Here is a 21,727-nt window from a genome sequence, read left to right as displayed (position 1 = left end):
CAGTGTTCAAAGTCCGGTCTCTGAGGTGCTCTCCAAAACTACTTCCTGGCTCCTTCTTCTGTAAATTTGAGTTAGTGAAGGAGCAGACAAAGAACCATCATGTTTTTCACACAATCACAAGTCTCTGTCTCTTTGTTGAGTTTTTTTTCCCTCCTGGGGCCTGGTTGCTGCTGGCTGTGCCACCCCACGGCTCCCTGATGTGTGGAGCACCCCAGGACCGGGCTCACCTTCCTTGTCTTGCCCCTCCGAGCATGGAGCATCCGCGCTCCAGGTGCAAGGAAGGCTGACTCCAAAAGGATGTCTCCATCAGAAAACTGGAAACAATGCTGAGACCCACAATGGTTCACTCTCCTCTGGAAACACTCGTACAGGGGAAAAAAACACACAACTGAGTTTTTAATAGTAAAATACACCAGTGGACGAATAGCAGGAGAGATACCTGTGCATCTCAAGATCAGCTTGCCATGGGGGATCTCCTGCCCTGTCCATGTCCTTGGGACAAATCAAAGGTTCTCAGAGGAGATTTCAGAGTCAAGATCACCTTCCCCATCCTCTCCTGGGGGTAGAGAGGAGCAAAGAGATGTTATAACATAAAGTATAATCGCTGGCTAAGCCCAGCCAGTGGGCAGAACGTGAAGTGTAATGACGTGGAAGAAAGCACAACATGGCTATGGGTGCAGCCAGAGGGACTGGCAGCTTCATCACGTGGTCCCATCTTCCAGGCTCTCCTCCAGGTCTTCCTGCTCCCTGGAATTCTTCATGGTGTCCTGTACACTGGAAGACTTGGCAATGTTTTTAGCACTGATGAAGCAATGCTCTTCCCAGCTCTCTTCTCAGAAGCACAGTAGCCTCTCTGTTACTCTTCAATTCCCTGCTCACCCATTCAAATTTTGATAGCAATAACAGGCATCAGGAAAGAATCTGATTGTGCAAAGCAAGGTTGGTGTCAGCTGATGAGACCAGCCATGCCTTGTGTAAGTGTATGCACAGAGGCACTCACTGAAATGTCTCTTCGTCTCCTCCTGGCACCATACAAACCACCAACAACTTTTGCAAAGCTCAGACAAACACAGCCTCCTCCCTCTGTCCCTCTATCCCTCCATCCTACAGGCTCAGGACGACATATGCCATGGAGAGAGCTGCTGGTGACCATGCTGGCAGCTGTGGGTCTCCAAATGAGCACCACCAGGGACAGTGGGCTGTAGAAATGCAAAACTCACACACCAGTTTACAACAAATGCAGCCACAGCCCAGGCTGAGGCATCACGAAAACACTGGTGGGAGCAGGCACCAGGTTTTGCCTAACCTGACCCTCCTGAGACAGCTCCTCTGGGAACCAGAAAAGAAGGATCTGCTAGATAATATCAAAATGCTGAAATGCGAAGCAGGGTTGTGTCACCCAGCTGGCTCCAGTCCTCTCTGCAGAAAATTCTGTTGATACCATGCACAAGAGATAGCATTTGCTATTTGCATTTGCTGGAGCATTTGCTTCTCAGCATATTTGGCATTCCAGCACATTCCAACAAACCCAAAACTCACAGGAGAGTACCACTCACCACTATCTTCTTTTTGGGGCTATTCTTCTCAAGGCAAGCACCACTGTTGGGCCCCACGCCTGGCCTCAGTGCACCACCAGCAGACTGGACACTCCAGGACCACCCTGGGCAGAGCTGCACCTCATCCCCCTGACAGAAGGTAGTGCCACCAGGACCATGCCCCCCAGAGACCTCCTGCCCTTGCTGGTTATTCAGCTGTTGGGATGTAAGATGAATAAAAGGATGAGAAATATGGAAAAAAGGACCCTGCCCACTCTGCCTGCCCCAGGCATGCTCGCTGTGCTACAGCCGCCGCTTCTTACACATGGCAGGAGCAGCCCAAACAATTATCCAGTGGCATGGATTAGCCATTAATTAATGTATTTTGATTTATCTTTGATCACATCTCATTTCTGAGATATTTCTGAGCTGTTTTGAGATAGACCATTTTTAACATGGAGTTGTTGCTGCTCACTTTCTAAAGAAGATAAAAGTCGTATTCCTGGTTGGTGCAGACCAGGATTGTCTCCTGGTTGTAGTAGGGATTAGCTGCTCTCCACCCATGGAAGCACTAGGATAAGGAGATTTGATTCTGAAATATATTTTAACTGTCTATCTGCACTACAGGCTGGAGATCATTATGTCAGGGGAAACGTGTTAGATCAACCTCAATGGTTTCTTACAGCTGGCTCTCAGGGAAAGTTTTTTTCAGCTGCCCAGCAGCACCAGTTGGGCCAGTTCTGCCTTTGGACTTGCCTTGCTGGCTGTCCTGTCTGAGTGCGGGTGTCACACAGGGCTGTGTCCCTGCATGGCTGCCGCTGCTGGTGCTGAGGAGCTGCAGTGCCGGGAGCTGCGGGGATCACCAGAGGGAGCTGGCTGCAGCCGTCTGTGCCAGACGGTCCCAAACCCACTCAGCTCTCACTCCCCACATGGTTCTGGAGCCACAGCGAGTGGGCCGTGGGCTGTTTTGGGATTCCAGCTGTTTGGGAGTGCTCGGCCTCCTCCCAGACCCAGTGGATGTGTGAGACGGGGCTGTTAGAGGGGATCGTTTTTTAATGTTCCTTTCCCATTAATCCTGTGGAGATTTGTGACCCTGGCTGGCAGCCTGGACTGGCCCCCTGGGGGCACCCATGGTCCTGATCCATCCCAGGAGAAGGGGTTCCACAGGTGCAAGTCCCTTCTGTACACTCCTGCCCACAGCACTGACATCACAAGGAATTCCACCAGACAGAGACAAGGGGTTTACTAAAAGTGATGTATTTACAGGCCAGTATTAATTTGTGCTCTTATTATTTACAGTTTATTTACAGTGAATTCTTATAGTCTCTGACAGTTCAATCCAGCAGAGTTAGACAAAACTTTATAGCAGGCAGGCAAGGCAGTGTAGCTGCAGTTTCTCTTCTTTTCCCTTTTCAGCCCTTCAAGGGGCTTCAGTGATTTTCCTTCCCCATGAACCACAAAGGCCTGTTATCAGTAATCATGGGAACAGAGGTGACTAATGCACAGTTCAGGTCCTAACACTCTTGCAGGTGTTAAGAGAAAACCGTCCCACTCCTGACTTCACATAGTGTTTCCAGGACTGATGACTGGTTTCCCAGCACATACACCCAACTGGAGCCAGGCAGCACAAGCTCAGTCCTCTGGCACAGCTCAGTCCCTGTGACAGGCTTGTGTCACAGATGGGTTGTGTTGCAAATGTTGCTTGCTGTCCTGTCTCAGAGCTGAGATGAGCACAGAGCAGTGACTGCCTGGGGCTGCAGGGTGCCAGGCTGCCAGTGACATGGGAGGATTTTGCATTTCCTGCAGGTCACCACTGTCCCTCCTGGGAGGATGGCAGTATCAGGAAGAATGATCCTGGGGAAGGAGCCTCCAGCAGCCTCTACCACCAGTTGCCATTGAACTTAAACTTTCACCAACGGGCTGCTGGATGCACAAACACAGGCATAACCCTCCTTCCCCGTGTGAGGGGAGTCCTGACAACACTGCCAGATGTGGCTGTGGGCTGGATGAAGGTCTTCTGCAGAACACCTGGGACCGCTCTCCCATCTTCACCACTGGGAAATGAGACTGTTCCAGGCAGTAAGCAGGGACTGATTGACAGGCCAAGTCAGCCCCTGACCTGTGAAGACAGCTTTCCTGGGACATAGGGCAACTCAAGATGAAGGTTTTTTCCCCTGAGATGTTTGCTCTGATCTTCCTCTCTTCCACAGGCTAATCTGGGTTTAGATGGAGTCTTCCACAGAATACTAACAGGGGGCTGGCTGTTCCCTTTTCAGATGGGTTTGCAACCATCTGCCAGAGAAGCATCTTACAAAGGGACTTTTGGCTCGTCCCTGCAAATGCCCTGTTTCCAAGCCACACCAAGGACAATGCTGCTGTTCATGCCCCAGAATCTATTGCCCAGGACTGCCAGCCCTGGAAAAGCACCCCAGCAGCCCTGCATGAATCCCACTGCCACTTCAGTCTGGGATCTCACTGCCTCTGCAGGCTGGGTCCTCTAGGACCACCCATCCCCTAGTTTGTGCCTTCCCTGATCAGGGGGTTATGGCAGATGGCTGCTTCCTCTGCTCCTGCCTCATCTTCAGAGCCAGCATCGCCCGGCGGTACAAGTCTGCAAGGAAGGGAAGCAGTTGGGCACTGACCAGGGGCCAGCTCCAGGACCCACCTGGCACCCTGTGCTGAGTGAGGGCTGCAAGGAGACCCCAGCCTCCAGCACAGTGCATTCACTCCACCTCATGGCAGAGGCAGCTGCATCTGCCTCCCCAACAGCCACCACCTTGCACTGCAGCAGCACTTGCTTGTGCCCATGTCCCCACACCAAGCACCCCGTGGCCAAGTGTCCCTGCACAGCTCACACCCCATTGCCAGCAGCCCAGGCTCCTTGATGCTTTCAGCAAAATCTGTCCTGGGAAATACCAACCAAAGGTGCTTGAGACCTCCTCATGCTGCTGCTCCACAGAAGATTCCTGCGACTTAATTTTATTCTTGATTTTCTTCTTCTTTTTCTTTTTCATGCCCTGCACTGGATAGAGAAACACAAAATTTCAGGCACCACACCTGGGCAAGGATGCCTTTGTCACCGAACCACCTGAGAGGACTGTTGGTGGCGGGTCCTCAGTCCTTCATTGCTTCCATGCACCATTCCCTGCAGAGGTGCTCAGAGATGTCTCTCCTCTTCCCCTTCAGACTCCTGTGACCTTGCTCTGCACTCTGCTGGTCTGCAAGCAAAGCTAATGGCGGGGACCAGTGGTCCAGCATTCTGCTGTATTACCAGGTTCCAAACCCTACCTGTAGGGTGGCTCTGGGGGTCCTGATGTCAGCAGTGCTGGCAGCCTCCCATAGCCCCCTCTCACCTGGGTGGGGTGTGGTCATCCTGGTGGGCACAGGCTCCTCCTGCCCGACCCTGTTGGGGAGCAGCAGCCCCCCAGCGGCCCCCGCATGTCTGTCACCCCCTTCTCCGGGTCCCTCCGGCTCCTCAGCTGGGCTCGGCTGCCCCAAGCCCTTCTTCTTCACCTTTACCTTTTTCTTCCTCCTCCTGGTGCCCTTAGTGCTCTCCTCCTGGGCAGGGTAAGGAGGATGAGAAGAAAGTGGAGGAGCCCCCCTTCCACCCCGTCCCACCCCTGGGGTCTCACTCACGCACCAGGGGCAGGAGGTGGCAGACGGGTCGCAGCGGCCGGTTGTCCCCGTTCTTCCCCGCACCTTCTCGAGCATCCTCCCCTGGGCGCGGCCGGTCCCTGAGGCGAGAACACGATGCGGTTGAGGTCGAGCGCTGTGGGGAGGAGGACGGGGACGGGGTCACGCACCCGCGGAGCCCCTTATGCACCTGCGGGCGGGCCGGCGGGCGCGGGCGGCCCTCGGGGCGGGCGGTGCGGGTTCGGCGGGCGGCGGGGCCGGGGCGGCGGCAGCGCGGAGGAGCCAGCGCAGCCCCTGCAGGGTGGCACGGACCGGGCCGGCGGGGGGGCCCCGTTTGGCGACACAGGGCTCCTGCGGGCAGGCGGGGGGTCAGCCCGGGGAGCGCAGTTCCGCGGGGAGCGGGAGCGGGGAGCGGGGCCAGCCCCGCACTCACGATGCGGCAGGGAGAGCGGTTCTCGTTGACCAGCCGCTCCAGGCACAGCCGCTCGATCACCTCGCAGGGCAGCAGCGCGGCCGCCGCGTCTTGCTTGTTGGCCAGCCTGGGGCATGGGGAGAGCGGAACGCGGCCGTCAGCCCGGCTTCTGGGCGCCTCGCTGCGCGACGGCGGGGGAGGCTGGTGTTTTCTCCCAGTTTGGCTGAGATTAGGTGAAGCGTTGCCCCAGCCTTTGCCTGGCACTGTAGCCCCCTCCTCATCTCCTCTCCAGGGATGCTCCCATCTCCCAAGTGCCACTGTGATCCTCATGTCCCAGCACCCCTCGACAGCACCCTGGACGCCACGCCCCCGCAGCAGCCCGTGCACGCAACCCACAACCCCAGCAACAGGTTCCCACTCACCCCCCTCACCTCAAACCCCAAAGGTCACATCCCGCTGACCAGCCTTACAGTAAGAGAGGCTTCCCGGAGATGTCGGGATGGCTCAGGACGCGACTCAGGACCTTGCGGGCCTCTTCCATCCGTGCCAGGTCACTGGAGTCCAGGACGAAGAGGAGCCCGTGGGCCCCGCTGTAGTGGCTGCGCCAGGAACTGCGGGATCGCTGTCCCCCGGGCAGATCCACCAGCGTCACCTCGAACCTGTCCACCCGCAGGCGGGTCTGGCCGGGCTGTGCGTCGGGCAGCACCTCCCCGGCCAGTGCTGTGTGTGGGGAGAGGGCAGAGAGCTGGCAGAGGAGCCCGGGAGCTTCCCTGCGGCATGTGCCTCCTCTTCTCCCAGCCACATCCCTGCTCCCGCTCCCAGAGCTGCCCGCGGCACAGCTGGTGCCTTGCACACTTCCCCAGAACAGGGGCTGTATTTTAGGGGTATTGGATACTTGGTTGCAAAGGACGATAAAGCTGCTGCCTCCAGCTGAGGCCGGCTCTGGTGCTGCTCCTCACCTTTCTCTATGTCCGTGATGACAGAGGTTTTCCCTGCATTGTCCAGCCCCACGACAAGGAGGGTCACCTTTCTGCAGAGTGACAACAGCAGCTGAGCATCCCAGAGAAAGGTTGTGCTCCTTGGAGAGTGGTGACCACTGCAAGCCCCCAGGCTCCCAGACAAGGGACCCTGTCCACAGTAGCTGCGCTTCAGCCAGGAGAGGTACGGGACAGTGACACAGGCTCTGACTGAGCTGGGAGCAAGGGCAGGGATGGGCTCTGGTGCCTGGGAGAGGGTGAGGGAAGGCACAAATGCCTGGAGCCACCTCAACACTGTGGGACAGCCACTATGCAGAGCCTTCAAGGTGCTTCCTATGGCAAGAACTTATTTACATATCATATAGGACTAAGCAATGGTGTGCACAGGCCAAAATGATTCTTCCTTATATGCAGTCAATGATTACTCCTTCCTTGGCAGTAAATTATGAGTACACACAACTAGGGAGAGGTAGCAAGGACATTTTTACAAGCTTCTGCCTGGACTCAGGTGGTTTCTCCTGTTGCCAAACAGTCCTATTTGGTCTCCAGCAATGTGCTCCACCAAAGCACATAGAGAAAGTCTTCCCTGTTGTTGACAAGCCACAGTAGTCGTTTGCAGTATAGTTTTCTTCCTTAAACATACAGACCAGGCTGTGTGGGTGGCATGGCTCCACCTCCAGCATTTCAGCAGGTAAGGTCTCCTCTCGAGGGAGAGGACCATAGACCCCCCTGCAGTGCTGTCCCGGGGTAATTAACCTGGGTCTCCGGACACACACAGACACAGCAGTGTTTCAGTGCATCCTCCCCATTTTTCCTGGGGAGCTGCTGACTTTGCACAGGGGACATCCTGCTGGGAGCATTCCCTGCATGTGCACCCCTGCCCAGTCTGCTCCCCTGCCTGCCAGCTCCTGCCTGCTCAGGGGACAGCAAGGACACACATGTGCCTTGCTTAGCAGTCTAGGGACAGTTCCTGCAATGGGCACCACTCTCACCCTCTTACTGCACTGGTGCCCTCACCACTGATAAACACACGGGTAAATGTTGTGTCCCCTGGGAATCCCGAGGAGCAGGCACAGTGACCTACCTGATGGGCTCCTGTATGGCCTGCAGCCACGACCAGCAGTGGGAGAAGAGGTGGAACATGGTCTGCAACCCCGCGTGGAGGGATGGCTTCTCTTCGGCACCTACTCAGTGAGCAGCCCAGCGCGTCCATGTGCTTCATCCTCCTGCCTGTGCTCTCTCCCCATGGCTGGGAGCATCTCATCCCAGGATGCCCCGTCCCGTGGCCCAACGCTGCTGCCTCCAGCCTGGTATGCACAAGCCAAACCTGGGGATAAAATCCATCCTTCTGGGCAATACCTCATGGGCATGGACCTGCTGGACAGACCCTGCCCTGACAGCCCCTTGCATCACAGGGGTACCAGTCAGCCTCTCACCTGCTTGTCCCCACCCTGCGACCCCTGCTCACATCCCCTTTGCGTAGCAGCTGCTTAAATCTAATCTGGATTTAAATTACTTACTCTCACAGGCCCTTTAATCCTGGTGGGTCGGCCCAGGCCAGTGGCTGCTGGGACACTGTGTGTTGTGGGGCTGCCTGCTGCACTGGACACTGCATCACCCACCCCACTGCACCCCCATGGTGCTGGGCAGCCTCGTGCTTCCCTCGCTGGCATAAACAGCTTTTGGTGGGGACATCGCCTGATGTGGGGTTTCCAGCTGAGTTAATTCCTCTTCTAAGGAACAGCGTCCCTGGCTCCTTGCTGCCTAATCCCCGTGTGGATGTTTCTCTGCAGCCCCTGCAAGGATCATGTGCTTCATGGTGTGCACAGAACTGCTGCCCCCCCAGGGCCCACTCTGAGCTGGGCTGGGGGACATCACTGCTCACCGCTTGTATTTCATGCCCTAATGAAGCACGAATGCCCCCTGAATGGCAGCTGGTCCTTTGCCACTTGGGACAGAAACACTGGCCAGCCCCATCAGGAGCCTGGCTGGGAGCAGGGAGGTGGTGGAGACCCTCAAACAACAGTGGAGGAAAAAAGCCCCAGCTCCTTGATCTGTAACTCTGAAGCTCTTATCTTGCTTCTCAGGTTTCCTGGTGCTTTTCCCAGCAGGAGCTGCCCTCCCTGGCATGCTGCCGCTGTTGCGTGTGGAGCAGAAGAAATCATACAAGGATGTCTGAGCTGCAGGAGCTCTGGGTGGGGGAAGTGGGGTCCAGAGGGACAAGGAGAGCCTTCAAAAGCCGTACTGTGGAGCAAACAGGAAGCCCACTGGCTCACACTGGTCCATGCTAAACCACCCAGTGCCAGCAGCACTACCTTGACCAACTAAATCCCACCCATGAGCCAAAGATGCTGAGATGCTGCCTCGCATCCAGTATGGCCCCAGGGGTGCAGGCCTGGGATAGGCACAGTCCTATGCACCCTTCTCCAGCACCACGTGCTGTTGGAAAGCTCAGCACCCACCCTGGGCAAGGGAGGTGCCCCAGGGCAGTGCCATGGGCAGGGAGCCATGTGTGGTTAATGGTTGATGGAGGAAGTTTCTGTTCTGATATCACAGCCACCTGCCATATTTGCAGTAACTGGTCACCCCTGTGCTACTGATGGCATGGCAGTGGCTGCACATCAGCTACCCTAGCCTGGCCCAGGGACAGAACCCTGTCCCCAGCCTGATGGCCTTTCCTGATTGCTTCTGTGCCTGTGCCAGCAACTGCAGGGACCAGTGTCAGAGCCAGGTTTGCAGGAAGTATGGGGCTGGGATGCTTTTTGGAGAATTAGCTGTACTAGGTCTGAAATTACTTGTTGGAAGACAGTGCCTGCCTCTGAGCTTAGGGGTGGCACTGCTAGCGGACAGCCTGGCAGGGGATAGGAGGAGGCACGACCACAGCTGCTATAAATAGGGAAGTGCCATGTGTCAGGCAGCCCTGGAGGCAGCGGCTCGGGATCCTGAAGGGTAGCAAGAGCTCATCTCCTTCTGGTAACAATGGATTTCTAGAGATCTCTGAGCACTTGGGGTACTACTGCTTTTAACACAAGTGTCCAAAATCCCTGACCAAACCAGTGCCAGGGACAGGGAAAACCCCCAGGAGCCTGAGGTAGCTCCAGTTCACTCCTCCCAACGCACACACACTAGGATCAACAGCCAAGAAAACCTCAAAATCCACCCCAAACCTGATGAAACCCACACTCGGCTCTGGAGAGGTGGTGCAAAGGCCAAGCCTGCATCGATGGGCATTCTGCTGTGCCTGGGCTCAGGTTACAAGTGAGTGACTGGCCCTTTGCCCACACAGATGACCAGACAGGGTGCAGCTGGAGACCCTCTGCCAGGGCCATGGGGACCCCCCAGGCAGCACCAGTGGGGACCCGCAGCAGCCATTCTCGTTTCCTTGGTGACTGTTGCCAGGTGAGAAACTCTAAGGCAGAATTTATTATCTTGGTGGATGAATGAAGATGTTCCTCAACAGCGCTGTGCCCGGACTGTGCCCCGGCACGGTGCTGGGCTGGACACTCTGGTGCCACCAGGAGCCCCTGAGGGGGGGCTGTGCCTGAGGTGCTGGGGCTGCCTGGCCCCTGGCATCGCTCCCCAGAAGGTGGCACGTGCTTTGGGGCTATTTCTGCCTGCTGGAGTGTCGCAGGCGAGGGAATGAGACGAAACCACAGGGACCGTGGAGAAGCGCAGATGGACGCGGGCTGGCGGGCTGCCCTGCCTCGGCTTCCCTAGACCCCGTGAGTATGTGCCTGAGCCGGCATCGGGTGCACTGGGAACCCTGCTTGACACCCCTGGGGCAAAAGGCAGAGTGGGAGGGATGGCTGGGAAGCTTTCACATGGGGAACGATGGTTTGCAAGGGAACATGATGGGCAGTGCAGAGCTATAGGGGCTTATAGGGACTGACCACAGCCTTTACTGAGGGCCTTGAGCTGGGGTGACACCAGAGACAAGGTGATGGCAAAGACCAAAAAGTCACAGCGGAAATATTAGCAAGCTGTTCTGCTTTACTTGGAGCTGCATCAACTCTGCCTAGAAAGGGATCTGTGGGGGGCAAGGTCACTCATAGGCTTTGAGGAGAGACTCATCTTTCTATTTAACATACTGCCTGACAGCACACTGAGGTGGTAGATATGCAAACAACCGCATTGTCCCTTTAAATCCCAGCATGGCACTGGTGACTAACGATAACCCTGGATCATACCAGCTCCTAAATCCCAAGAGCTAATTACAGGCAAACACCCCACAGTCAGGCTGGGAACACAAGATAATTACAGGCTGTGACATAGAGACCTGGTTGGTGAGGAATTGGGGCACCAGGCAGGTTTGCTGGCGTAGTACCAAGGAGCATGGACGGTTTGCATCCCAATGGCAGCAACCATTCCACAAGCTATTTTGGGTAAGGGAGATTGTTTTTCCAGAGCATTCTTTGCTCTCCCACGCCAGTACCATCACCCTGTGTCAGATGCAGAAGCAAGCAGGAAATGTGCAGGGAGCTGTTTGCTCTTCACCCAATTTCTGGCAGGGTACTTCCCAGCCAAAGCACACACAAATTCCTGGGAGAGGTTTGGATTTGAGCACTCTCTTTGCTCTGCTCCCTGCTGCAAGACAAGCTGCCAGCTTGCTCCTGTGCCATACACACAGCTCTAGGAAGCCTCTGTGATGGCTACAAGCCCTATCTGGGCTTCTATAATGGTTTTGCTGAGAGCATTACAGTGCTCCTTCTGCTTTCCTGCATGGGGAATAGGAGAGTGTAAACCAATCCTCCTGCCTGCCAGAATGCCTGGGCAGGCACAGGCAGCCTGGCTGGGTTATAACACTGTCAGGGCTGTATACTCTTACAGCAGGGGGGACCCAGGGGGAATCAGTCAATTAAAGGTAATTTTAACCCTTCCTGCCTGGTTTAGTGTTACAGCATTACCTGCTGCCTGAGCTGGGACTGTAGCCAAGGAGGCATGACTTCAAAATGTGTATTTATAGCAAAGACCTATAAATGCACCCAAAGGTAACTCTGCTTTCTTGTTAAAGAATTGAAGCTGTGAGGCAGCAGTTAATATGGCCCATGCTCTGCAGGCAGGCATCCTGGCTCTGGAAGCCCAGTGTCTGGATCCCAGTGGGCTCAGCACAGCTTCCAGTGAGATTTAGAGAGATGAGGTCCTCAGCACAAGCATCTGTTTTTCTCCCAGGAGGACCAGGGACCGAAGCTGGGTGAGGAACTGAAGCGGTAAAAGCAGTCACATGATGAAGCGACTGGAATAAATATTTCCCCAGCCGGAAACTATTCCACAGACTGCTGGGGCAGGAAAAAATACAGCTGGGCTACTGAGAAAGCAATGCAAAATCCAAACAGTTTAGCCTGTGGAAACCAGTCATTTGCAAAGCTATTTCCAAACTAAGTAAAAAATTCCTAGCTCATGGATTCCTCAGAATCTCCCAACCCCGCTAGTCAGGATGGAGTGGCTGCACTGAGGGGGACACAACTGTGTCCCCTGCTCACAGCATGTCAAGTGGGGGGGCACTTTTTGATTTCCACTTCATCCAGCGCACTGGGTGTTTGGGAGATCAACACATTCCCACCATCGCCCCATGCGGCAGCAGCTGAATGTTTAATCCCCTGCACAGATCGTGTTCCTGAGGTGGTTTCAGATCTGAAGCAGGGAAGCTTGGCCATCCCCACACCCTGAGCAGCTGCCTCCACCTATGTGTGCAGGGCTATATTTGGAAAGGCAGCAGTGTGCTCTTGGCATGTCCCAACAAGCACCCTGGGAGCGATGTCTGCTCCAGGTCCTAGTGCAGTGAGGAGAGGAGAGCTTGGGGAGCATGCTGGCAGCTCTCCCCACCTGGGCTCTTTAAGAGCTCTGGCTCAGAGCTCCCTGCCTTTTCCAAACAGCTTTTCTCTTCTCCTTTTACAGGAGCTGAGCCACCAGACAGGCATGTGTAAAGCAGACATGGCTATTTCGAGAGTGAGAGCTGGTGAAGGAGCCTGTTCCCACCCCACATCCACAATCCCGCACACAAATGCCCTGGCACATCCGCAGGCATCCAAGGGGCTGGAAAAGCTGCACAGCAAACCCTGCATTTCCCACAGTGGGTGGCCACCACAGCCACTGCCCTTTGTGCAAAGTGTGTTGTGTGAACACTGGGATTAAAAAAAATAATAAAGGCTGGGATTAAGATATTAATGAAGCTGGGAAGCTCTCCAAGACAGGGCAGACACTTGTGGAGACAGGAGAATTGACATCCACACATGATGGTAGGACTCCAGCCAGTGCCTTGGGCATTCACAGGTAGAGGGAGACTCCTGAATGCTGATGCCTGCAGAAAAACATGGGGAAGGGACTCAGGTGACACTGTGCCACTCTTGTGCAGGGAAAATTGGTTTCTCCTGCCCTCTGCCTTTTTCTCCAGCTCCAGCTCCTGACAGTCAGGTTTGGAAAAAACATGAGCTTCTACGAGCTTCTGTAACAGAAGTAACATGCATCCCACCTAAACTCCTCAATTTCCTAAGTGGTCCTAGAGATCATAGAACCACAGAATCATTAAGGTTGGGAAGATCCTCTAAGATCATCGAGTACAACAATTAACCCAGCACTGTAAAGTTTACCGTTAAACCATACCCCCAAGTGCCACATCTAGAGGTTTTTTGAGCACTTTCAGGGATGGTGACTCCACCACTTCCCTGGGGAGTCTGTTCCAACGTCTGACCATCCCTTCAGTGAAGATTTGTTTCCTAGTATCCAATCTAAACCTTCTCTGCTACAACTTGAGGCCATTTCCTCTTGTCCTGTAGCTTGTTACTTGGGAAAGAGAGTGACCCCCACCTGACTACAACCTCCTTTCAGGTAGTTGTGGAGAGCAATAAAAGCTCCCCTGAGCCCCCTTTTCTCCAGGCGGAGTCCCCCCAGCTCCCTCAGCCTCTCTTCATCAGACTTACCCTCTAGACCCTTCACTGGCTTTGTTGCCCTTCTCTGGACATGCTCCAGTCCCTCAATGTCTTACTTGAAGTGAGGGGCCCAAAACTGACCATGGGATTTGAAGTGCGGCCTCAGCAGTGCCCAGTACAGGGGGACAATCATTGTCCTCATCCTGCTGCTGCTCTATTGGTGATACAGGCAGATGAGAAGCCAGAACAGTCCCCTTCTGTTTGGTACCTTGAGTTGGTACCTGATGGGCACTTCCAGGGCAGTTTCACATCATCTCGGATGTCACTTAATGGCATGAAGCTGCATCAGGGTAGGTTTAGGTTAGATATCAGATAGATATCTTCACCCAGAAAGTGGTCAGGCATTGGAACAGGCTTCCCAGGGAAGTGGTCACAGCACCAGGCCTGACAGAGCTCAAGAAGCATTTGGACAACATTCTTAGTCACATGGTGTGATTCTTGGGGCTGTCCTGTGCAGGGCCAGTAGTTGGACTCGATGATCATAGTGGGTCCTTTCCAGCATATTCTATGATTCCACATCACTTCATCTCCACCAGCCCGGGGGCTGTTCCACTCCTGGGAGGACTCAGAACAAGGGTCAGCCAGCAGGCACCCAGGATCCAGCCACTGAACATAGGAACAATGGGGTAGGACACCCCCAGTGCCCTACTGGCTTGTGACAGCCCTGGGTCAGGCAGTTGCTCTGTGACAGTGGTGTCCCAGGGTGTCTGTGCAGCCCCAGCCGTGCTGGGCTCACAGGTGGAGGTGTAGGCGTGGAGCTTACAGGGAGTGGCAGGGCAGTGGGACAGGATCCCTGGCTGATGCTATCTGTGACACAGATCACTTTTATGGCCTATCTGCTGTTTACAGTGCTGAGCTGTGGACAGGTGGGGTCAGGCTGCAGAGGTGACTCACAACGTGAACAGCCCGCTGCCTCTTCGTGCTTGGGTCAGAAAATAGGATAATAACTGGTATGGGAAGTGCTGTGATGCTTTGTCTCTCCATTCCTCTTGATGGCTGCTGGGGTTTATGGATACAGGACTGGAATTCTTGCCTGCTTAAACAATTGCTCTCAAGTATTTCATCATGAAGCAGGGGAAATTAAAAATACGATGAGTCGAAGCACAGGCATTGCTCGGCTGAGGGCTTGGTGACCTGCCAGGCTCCTGGGGAATGCTTTTAATTTGGGTAAGTGGAAGTTTCATAAATGGTACAAAGGGCGCATTGCTCTTGCTGCTCATACAGAGCTGTGGGTGCAGCTGGCAGCACCGCATGATGTGCCACCACTGGCTGAGCACCCAGCTGGGCACAGCTGCTGCTGTGCACAGCTCCCACCCCAGCTGGCCTCTGGCTGGTGGCAGGCTCCTCCTGTGTTTTAAACACATCCCTTCACACTCTGGAGGTTTTTTTTGGAGAGGCTGTTTTCCAAAAACAGCTTGAAAATATGTAACTATCATGCCAGAACTGAGCTGTCATGTAGATCTCCCATCCCCGCTGGTCAGGCCAGTCCCTATGAGCTCATGGGGTTTGTGGTTTCCTGAAGCAGCTGTCCATCCTTGGAAGGAAAAGCAATGAGCAGCTGCAGAGACAGGGATTGCTTGTGTGTGGGAATTGCTGTTGGGGGAGACACGGCCTCCAACGCCTCAGGTGGTTTTATTCCCAGCTCTGCTGCTGATAAGACCAAAAGCCCTGGTAATGCTTCCAGCCTGGTAAAACAGGAAAAACTCTTGTGCATGGGGTTTGGGAGTTTTTGTGCTTTTGGCTTGCATGGGGAAGGTGAGTGGACACAGTTTTTCTGCTGCTAGCATGGGCATCTCCTTGTGAGCTGGCCTGGTTGCTGAGGGATGAGCACTAAGTGACTTTTAAAAGTTACCTAAAAACTCCTGGTCTGCCTAAACCAGGAAAAACTGACCAATGTCAATCACTCTTTGCCTTGTCCCATCTCTTCCAGCCAGCCAGTGTGTGCACAGGCTGGACTGAGGGATCTGACAGGCAGTGGGTGCTCGGGCAAAACAGTGGGTGTTCATCCCTGCCCGTGTCCACACTGATGCTCATGGGGAAAAGGTGGGCAGGGCTGGTGCTGGGGGCACTGTGTGTGTTGGGCAGAGCAGGGACCACCATGGCCATCGAGGTGGGGAGCAGCCCACACAGCCTTGTGGTCCCACCACTGTACATGTGACCAAGGTGGGACAGAAAAGAGGGATGTAGGGCTGAGTGGTGGGCTCAGCGATGGGAGGTTTGGCTCTGTCAGCAAGTCCATATAACCCATCACTCTGAAGGTGGGATCCTTGAAGTTGATGGGAAAAGCAGTCTGTTGCTCATCTGTAGGCCAAGGTGGTCTTCACCTGAATGCTGGAGGCAGCAGCATTCAGGATACAGGAGCCACATCTCCCCTGTAACATCCAACCCAAATCTTGATACAGACTCCAGCTGCTTGCCGGACCTGAAGGGGTGTCCCTGCCACAGCTTGGCTTGCGAGATACCAAGACGCTCCCTCCCTTGGCAATACCCTTCCTCCCACATGCTGCCCCACATGGCACAGGGCCACAGGCTGGTGGGTGGCCTAGCCTGGCCCCACATACCCTTCCTAGGGCTGGAGATTGGGTCAGGCCTCAGAGCTGGGGTCAGGCCCCAGATCTGAGGCAGCAGTGGGTACAGGCAGCTCTATGGCAGCTGGCTGATTCAGGCAGGGCTGGCACCCACGCTGGCATCCCCTCCTGCCCTACAGTGGGACCCTGCTGTCCCTGGAGCTGCCTGACAATTCTTCCCTGGAGGGACCCTGCATGTTACTGCACCTTGGGGTGTTGGTAGCTGCCAAGACATGATTGGGTCAGGATTTGACTGAGAGGTCCTGAGGAGGACCCCAGAGACCCCAGAGCACATGCAAGTTGTAGCATGGGGGTTGACAGGGCTATAGCTGGGGAAATGGGAGTCCCAGGGTGGGTGCTGCGGGAGCAGGGGGATCCTGGCCATGTTGGGGATGTCCTGGGGTGGGGTTTCCCTGCAGAGACAAGGAGTCCTCGGTAGAAGATCCCTGTCAAAGGCAGGGTTGTTGGGGCAGGGGCACAGGTGGGGATTTCCTGGGGCAGAGGGCTCTACGCCTGGTTGGGATCAGGGTACAGCAGTTGCAGGGGGCCCCAGCGCAGGAGGCTGGCGGGCAGGGTGGGGCTGGGATACCTGGAGGGGGGACCCTGGGCTGGAGGGTCGGGGCCCGTCGGGGCAGTCCCGGAGCGGTGCCGGTGCGGTGCCGCCCGTCGGGACTCGGTGCGGCGGGGGAGCCCCGCCCCGCCCCGTCCCGCCCCGCAGCGCCGCTCTTCTCTCCGCTGCAGCCCGGGATGGCGCCGCGGCGGGGCTGAGAGCCCGGGCCGGGCCGGGCCGGGCCGGGGCCGCGATGGACAGCCCGAGCGGGGACCGCCCGCCCGCCGCCGCCCCGTCGCGGGGGAAGCTGCCGCTCAGCATCGTCTTCTCGACGGCGCTGTTCTGCGGGGAGGGGGCGGCGGCCACTGTGCTCTGCCTCTCCTACAGCCACTCCGACGACCGCTTCTGGCTGGCGCTCACCATCTTCTTCGTGCTCTGCCCCTCCGTCCTGGTGCAGCTCACCCTCACCTTCGTGCACCGCGACCTCAGCCGCGACCGGCCCCTCGTTCTGCTCATGCACCTGCTCCAGCTTGGCCCCGTTATCAGGTGAGCACAGCCGGGGGCGCGGGGACCCCCCGCACGGGTGCGTGGACCCCTGGCAGGTACACGGAGACCCCCGGCACGTCCGCGGGGACCGGATGAGAGCGGGAACCGGTGCCGGGCAGGACGGGCGCCCCGGGGACCGCCTGTCAGCAGCCATATGTCCGGTGTGCCCGGAGCTGCTCCTGCCGGCTCCTCGTCCCTCCTCCCCGGAGCTGCTGCTGCTCCCGGCTCCAGGGGGTCCCCTGCTCTCCCCTCCCTCCCTAGTGGTGCAACGGGCGCTCCTGCCTGCTGGACCCCTCTCCGGGCAGGACGTGGCTCTGCCAGCCTGTTGCATGCCAGCTGCTGGAAAGGCACTTCACAGAGTGCTGCCACCAGAGGCTCTCCCAGCGTCTGGGGTTTGCCATCTCCTTGCCGGGAGCACAGATGGGAATCCTGACTGGGTGCTCGAGGGTGAATAGGAGCACCCTCAGAGAAGGTCCCCAGACCTGGAACAGGTGGGATTATGGGACATGGATGAGAGGAACTGGGTACAGGATTGGGGCTGGCATGGGAACTGGTGAGCCACTGGACCATGTTGGGAAGACGGCAGTGAGGGGGTGGATATTGCACAAGTTGGAGATGTGCTGATCTCTCATTCCTTGGGAATGCTGCAGTACTTCCTGGGCTGCTGTCACCCTGGCCACCCTTCTCAGTGAGAATGCACAGCAGGAGGCAAGGCAGAGCTGCCATCTCCAAGGGTGGGCCAGGAGCCGCTCTTTGGGGCCCACAGAACTGCGAAAATACAGTGGCCTGCACCCCATTTCCTCCATCACCGAAACAAGCAGAGTGCTGGAAGTGTCCTTGTCACCACATCCAATCTTCAGAGGTTACTGGGGGGCCTCACCTCAGTGCTGCCAGCCCATGGTGGCCTGTGGTGGTGTCATGGGTCTCACCACACTGACCAAGGCTGTCTGAGATGGTTATGGTGGAGCTTGGCTGCTTGCAAGAGCCAGCTGGAGCTGCCCGGGGTAGACTGCCTCAGCCGTCTGCTCAGGCCGGAGATGGAACCCAGCCTGCTGAGAAGGTCTGGCAGGGCACTAGGAGCCAGCTGGGACTGCACTTGAAGCCGGGCCTTTGGGATGAAACCGTTTTCCCATTCAAGTTTGCAATGAGCCATGTGCACTGGCCTGATCTGCCGAGAGAATTTATCCAAAAACCTCATTCCGTTTGGGTCTGATGCAGATAAATTTCTGCTGCCCTAATGATATCCTGTTGGTCCCAGGGCTAGCTAGTCCCCAGGCATGAGCCAAGCCTGTCAGATGAATCCTCCTCTGCTGATTGCCTCTTGCCATGCACATCCACCCCATGGCTGTGTGTGGAGGGGCTGGGGATCCCCCGCCCTCGCAGTGAGGAGCAGCACAGGAGAAAGTCACATCCCCACCCACACGTGAGGATGCCCCGCGGAAGAGGGCCTGCGGAAGCGCTGTCTTATCTGCCCATGTCACACACAGCTTCACCCTGCGCTCCCCTTCCTGCTGTCCCCACCAAGAAGGAAGCGTGGAAGCCTTCTTCTGCTCAAGAGCAGAGATCAAAGACAATATCAGAGTTTCTCTTCCCTCTGATTAGAGGAAGAGGTTTTTGCCAGTTGGGAAAACAGAGCCCAAAGGCGATTAACACCTTCCTGCAGCTGTAGCTCCCAGCAGAGCCACTGTTTCTGTACCCTGGATGCTGCACCTCTTGCAGCAGCTGTTTCACCTCACGAGTTGCCCTCGCTGGGGCAACTGTTGCTCCTCTGCCTCATATGATTCATCCAGAGTGCTGGAGCAGAGGAGCAGCCACGAGGCACCTTCGTGATCCGGGTGTGACTCTGCCATCATCTTGCCATCCCAGGGCCAGGAACCGCCCACAGCACTGCTGGACAGTTGCCCAAATCAGTTGGGCTGCACTCAGCAGGAGGATGGTCTGGCCAGCACCAGGAAAGAGTCTGCTAGACATGCCAGGAGTGGGGCTGGGGGTCAGCAGGGGGGCTGGCAGGGTGGCAGCTGGTGGGGTGACAGCTCCTATGTCTCCACAGGTGCATGGAGGCCCTGCTGGTGTACTGCAAGTCAGGGAAGAAGGAGGAGCCCTACGTCACCATTACCCGCAAGCGCTGGCTGCGGAAAGGCTACGAGGTGGAGATGGAGCAGGAGGTGGGACACTCGGAGCGCCGGCTGGCCACGCACCGCAACGCTTTCAAACGCATGGCTGTCATCCAGGCCTTCCTGGGCTCCACCCCGCAGCTCACCGTCCAGCTCTACATCAGTGTCTTGGAGAAGTACGTCCCTGTTGCCCGAGGTAAGGGTGCCTGGCATGTGGGCTCCCTAGGAACCCCACCAGGGCACAGTGCCAGCTCCTTGGCTGTGTGTGCCAATGTGGCATCCAAGCAATCCAAGCAGTTGTTTCTGGGATCACAACTGCCACTAGACTCCCCTAAAGGTGGAGCACAACCCACAGAAGTTGGGCACTCATCAGCTCTCTGCTTTTCGGCTTGCAGTGGGGATGAAGACAGTGGGAAGAGTTGGCCATGACTGAGGTGCCAGGCTCTGCTCCCAGCCCCGATGCCTGTGGGTATCTGCCCTATAGAGCCATGCCATCCCCTCAGTGCCCTGTCCCATAAAAATGGCAGGTGCCTGCCCCAGCCTGCTCCAGTCTCCATTAGTTTTTTTCTGTCTAGCTACAGCCTCTGGGTTCCCTACAGTCCTTCCACTGGATCTATTTCTCTACCTTTCCCAACAGCCGGAGCTCCTAAGCCAGCACTCCCACTCCCAGGCTCCCTTGCGAGCTCCCAGGATGTTTATGTGCTTGGGGGTGGATGTGCCAGAGCAAGCTTTTAACTCCCACTTCTGCATGCTACCAAGCCAGGCAGAACCTCCTGCTGCCAGCAGCTCCCCTCGAAGTCACCTCATCATGGGGACTGTCACCACCAGCCGTGAGCTGTCCCAGCAGTGCTCACACTGAGCTTCCTGCTGTGAGCCCCAGGGTTTGGCACCCTACACTTCTCACCCAGGATTGGGACCCCATGTTTCCCACATGGAGCTGGCACCCCAGGCTTTGCACCTCAGGCAGCAGAGAGGCTGGACACACAGTGCAGTCCCTGATGCTGCCTGACTCCCCTACTCTCTCCCTCTGCAGCCGTCCTCATGGCCATCTGCCTGGTGTCGGTCACCTACGGAGCGCTCGTCTGCAACATCCTGGCCATCCAGGTCAAGTACGATGACTACAAGGTCCAGCTGCGGCCACTGGCCTTCCTCTGCATTGTGCTGTGGCGCAGCCTGGAGATCTCCACCCGCGTGGCCGTCCTTGTGCTTTTCAGCACCGTCTTCAAGCACTGGATCATCCCCATTGCCCTGGCCAACCTGCTGGTGGTCTTCTTCTTGCCCTGGGTGCAGTTCTGGCGCAGTGGCACCCGCCTGCCCGACAACATCGAGAAGAACTTCAGCCATGTAGGCACAGTGGTGGTGCTTTGCGCCTTCACCCTCCTCTATGCCAGCATCAACATGTTCTGCTGGTCGGCCGTGCAGCTCAAACTGGCCGACCGGGACCTCATCGACAAGTCGCAGAACTGGGGCCGCCTGGCCGTGTATTACGTGGCCCGGCTGGCCGAGAACACGGCCCTCGTCATCCTCTGGTACTTCTTCAAAACAGACGTCTATGAGAATGTCTGCACCCCACTGCTGGTAGTGCAGCTGCTCCTTGGCTACTGCCTGGGCATCTACTTCATGCTCCTCTTCTTCCAGTACCTACACCCATGCCGCCAGCTCTTCCGGCACAACGTCGCTGACTTCCTGCACTGTGTCTGCTGCCACCGGCACCCACCAGGGACCCCACTGTGCCTCGAGGCACCCTTTGAGCCCGGTGTGAGGCACAGCATTGTCTGAGGCACAGCTAGCACCCATCTCTTCCAGCTGACTGCAGGCATGGGGATGGACAGCACTGGGCTGCACCAGCAGTCAGAGGATGCTCGCAGCATGAGCCAGGCACTGCCTGGTGCTGCAGTGGCAGCCAGTCCCAGTGTGTCTTCACAGTGACAGGGGGACAGGAATGTGCTCACCTGCCCAGGACCATGCATATGAACATGAAGGAGGGTTGATTTGGATTTGATACAAGAAAGGAGTTTCTTACAATGGGAGTGGTGAGGCACTGGCACAGGTTGCCCAGAGAGATGGTGGACATCTCATTCCTGAACATATTCAAGGCCAGGTTGGATGGGGCTCTGAGCAACCTGGTCTAGGTGAAGATATCCCTGCCGATGGCAGGGGAATTGGACTAGGTGGCCTTCAGAGGTCCCTTCCAATCCAAACTATTCTGTGATTCTACGATTCAAGGACTTGTGGGGTGCCCAAATCACCTGCAAGCTGGCTGCTGTGCAGTGCACAGCCCATGGGGTGCCCCTACACCCCCACCTGCTGCTAGGATGCATACTGTGACCTTGGGCCATGGGTGCCATTGGGACTGTTTTAAGCAGTAAAGAAACTTTGCTGTGGCTGCGTGTCTGGGTGCTGGCAGTGACTCATGCAGAGGGTGGGGACTGTCCCGCCAGGGCTGGCATGCATGCACACACCTGCT

The 21,727-nt window shown here is 56.5% G+C and overlaps 1 protein-coding gene and 1 long non-coding RNA gene across 2 annotated transcripts; one reads left to right on the top strand and one right to left on the bottom strand.

Moving 5' to 3' along the window:
- Positions 1 to 2,776: 2,776 nt before the first annotated feature.
- Positions 2,777 to 5,260, bottom strand: LOC120323462. Its single transcript, XR_005563931.1, has 3 exons — positions 5,176 to 5,260; positions 4,456 to 5,093; positions 2,777 to 4,146 (listed from the first exon to the last, which is right to left on the bottom strand). It is a non-coding gene; the product is annotated as an uncharacterized LOC120323462 (long non-coding RNA).
- Positions 5,261 to 10,004: 4,744 nt separating this feature from the next.
- XKRX (XK related X-linked) lies at positions 10,005 to 21,644 on the top strand. Its single transcript, XM_027742762.2, has 4 exons — positions 10,005 to 10,279; positions 16,792 to 17,146; positions 19,197 to 19,456; positions 20,294 to 21,644. Exons 2-4 carry the CDS (start codon positions 16,854 to 16,856, stop codon positions 21,037 to 21,039), a joined length of 1,299 nt encoding a protein of 432 aa, XP_027598563.1. The 5' UTR covers positions 10,005 to 10,279; positions 16,792 to 16,853; the 3' UTR covers positions 21,040 to 21,644.
- The last annotated feature ends 83 nt before the right edge of the window (positions 21,645 to 21,727 follow it).

Source organism: Pipra filicauda, unplaced genomic scaffold (genome assembly GCF_003945595.2).
Source record: "Pipra filicauda isolate LSUMZ 115617 unplaced genomic scaffold, ASM394559v2 scaffold268_size1050017_pilon, whole genome shotgun sequence".
In the NCBI taxonomy this organism is placed as follows: Eukaryota; Metazoa; Chordata; class Aves; order Passeriformes; family Pipridae; genus Pipra; species Pipra filicauda.
This window is presented reverse-complemented; position numbering and strand designations above follow the sequence as displayed.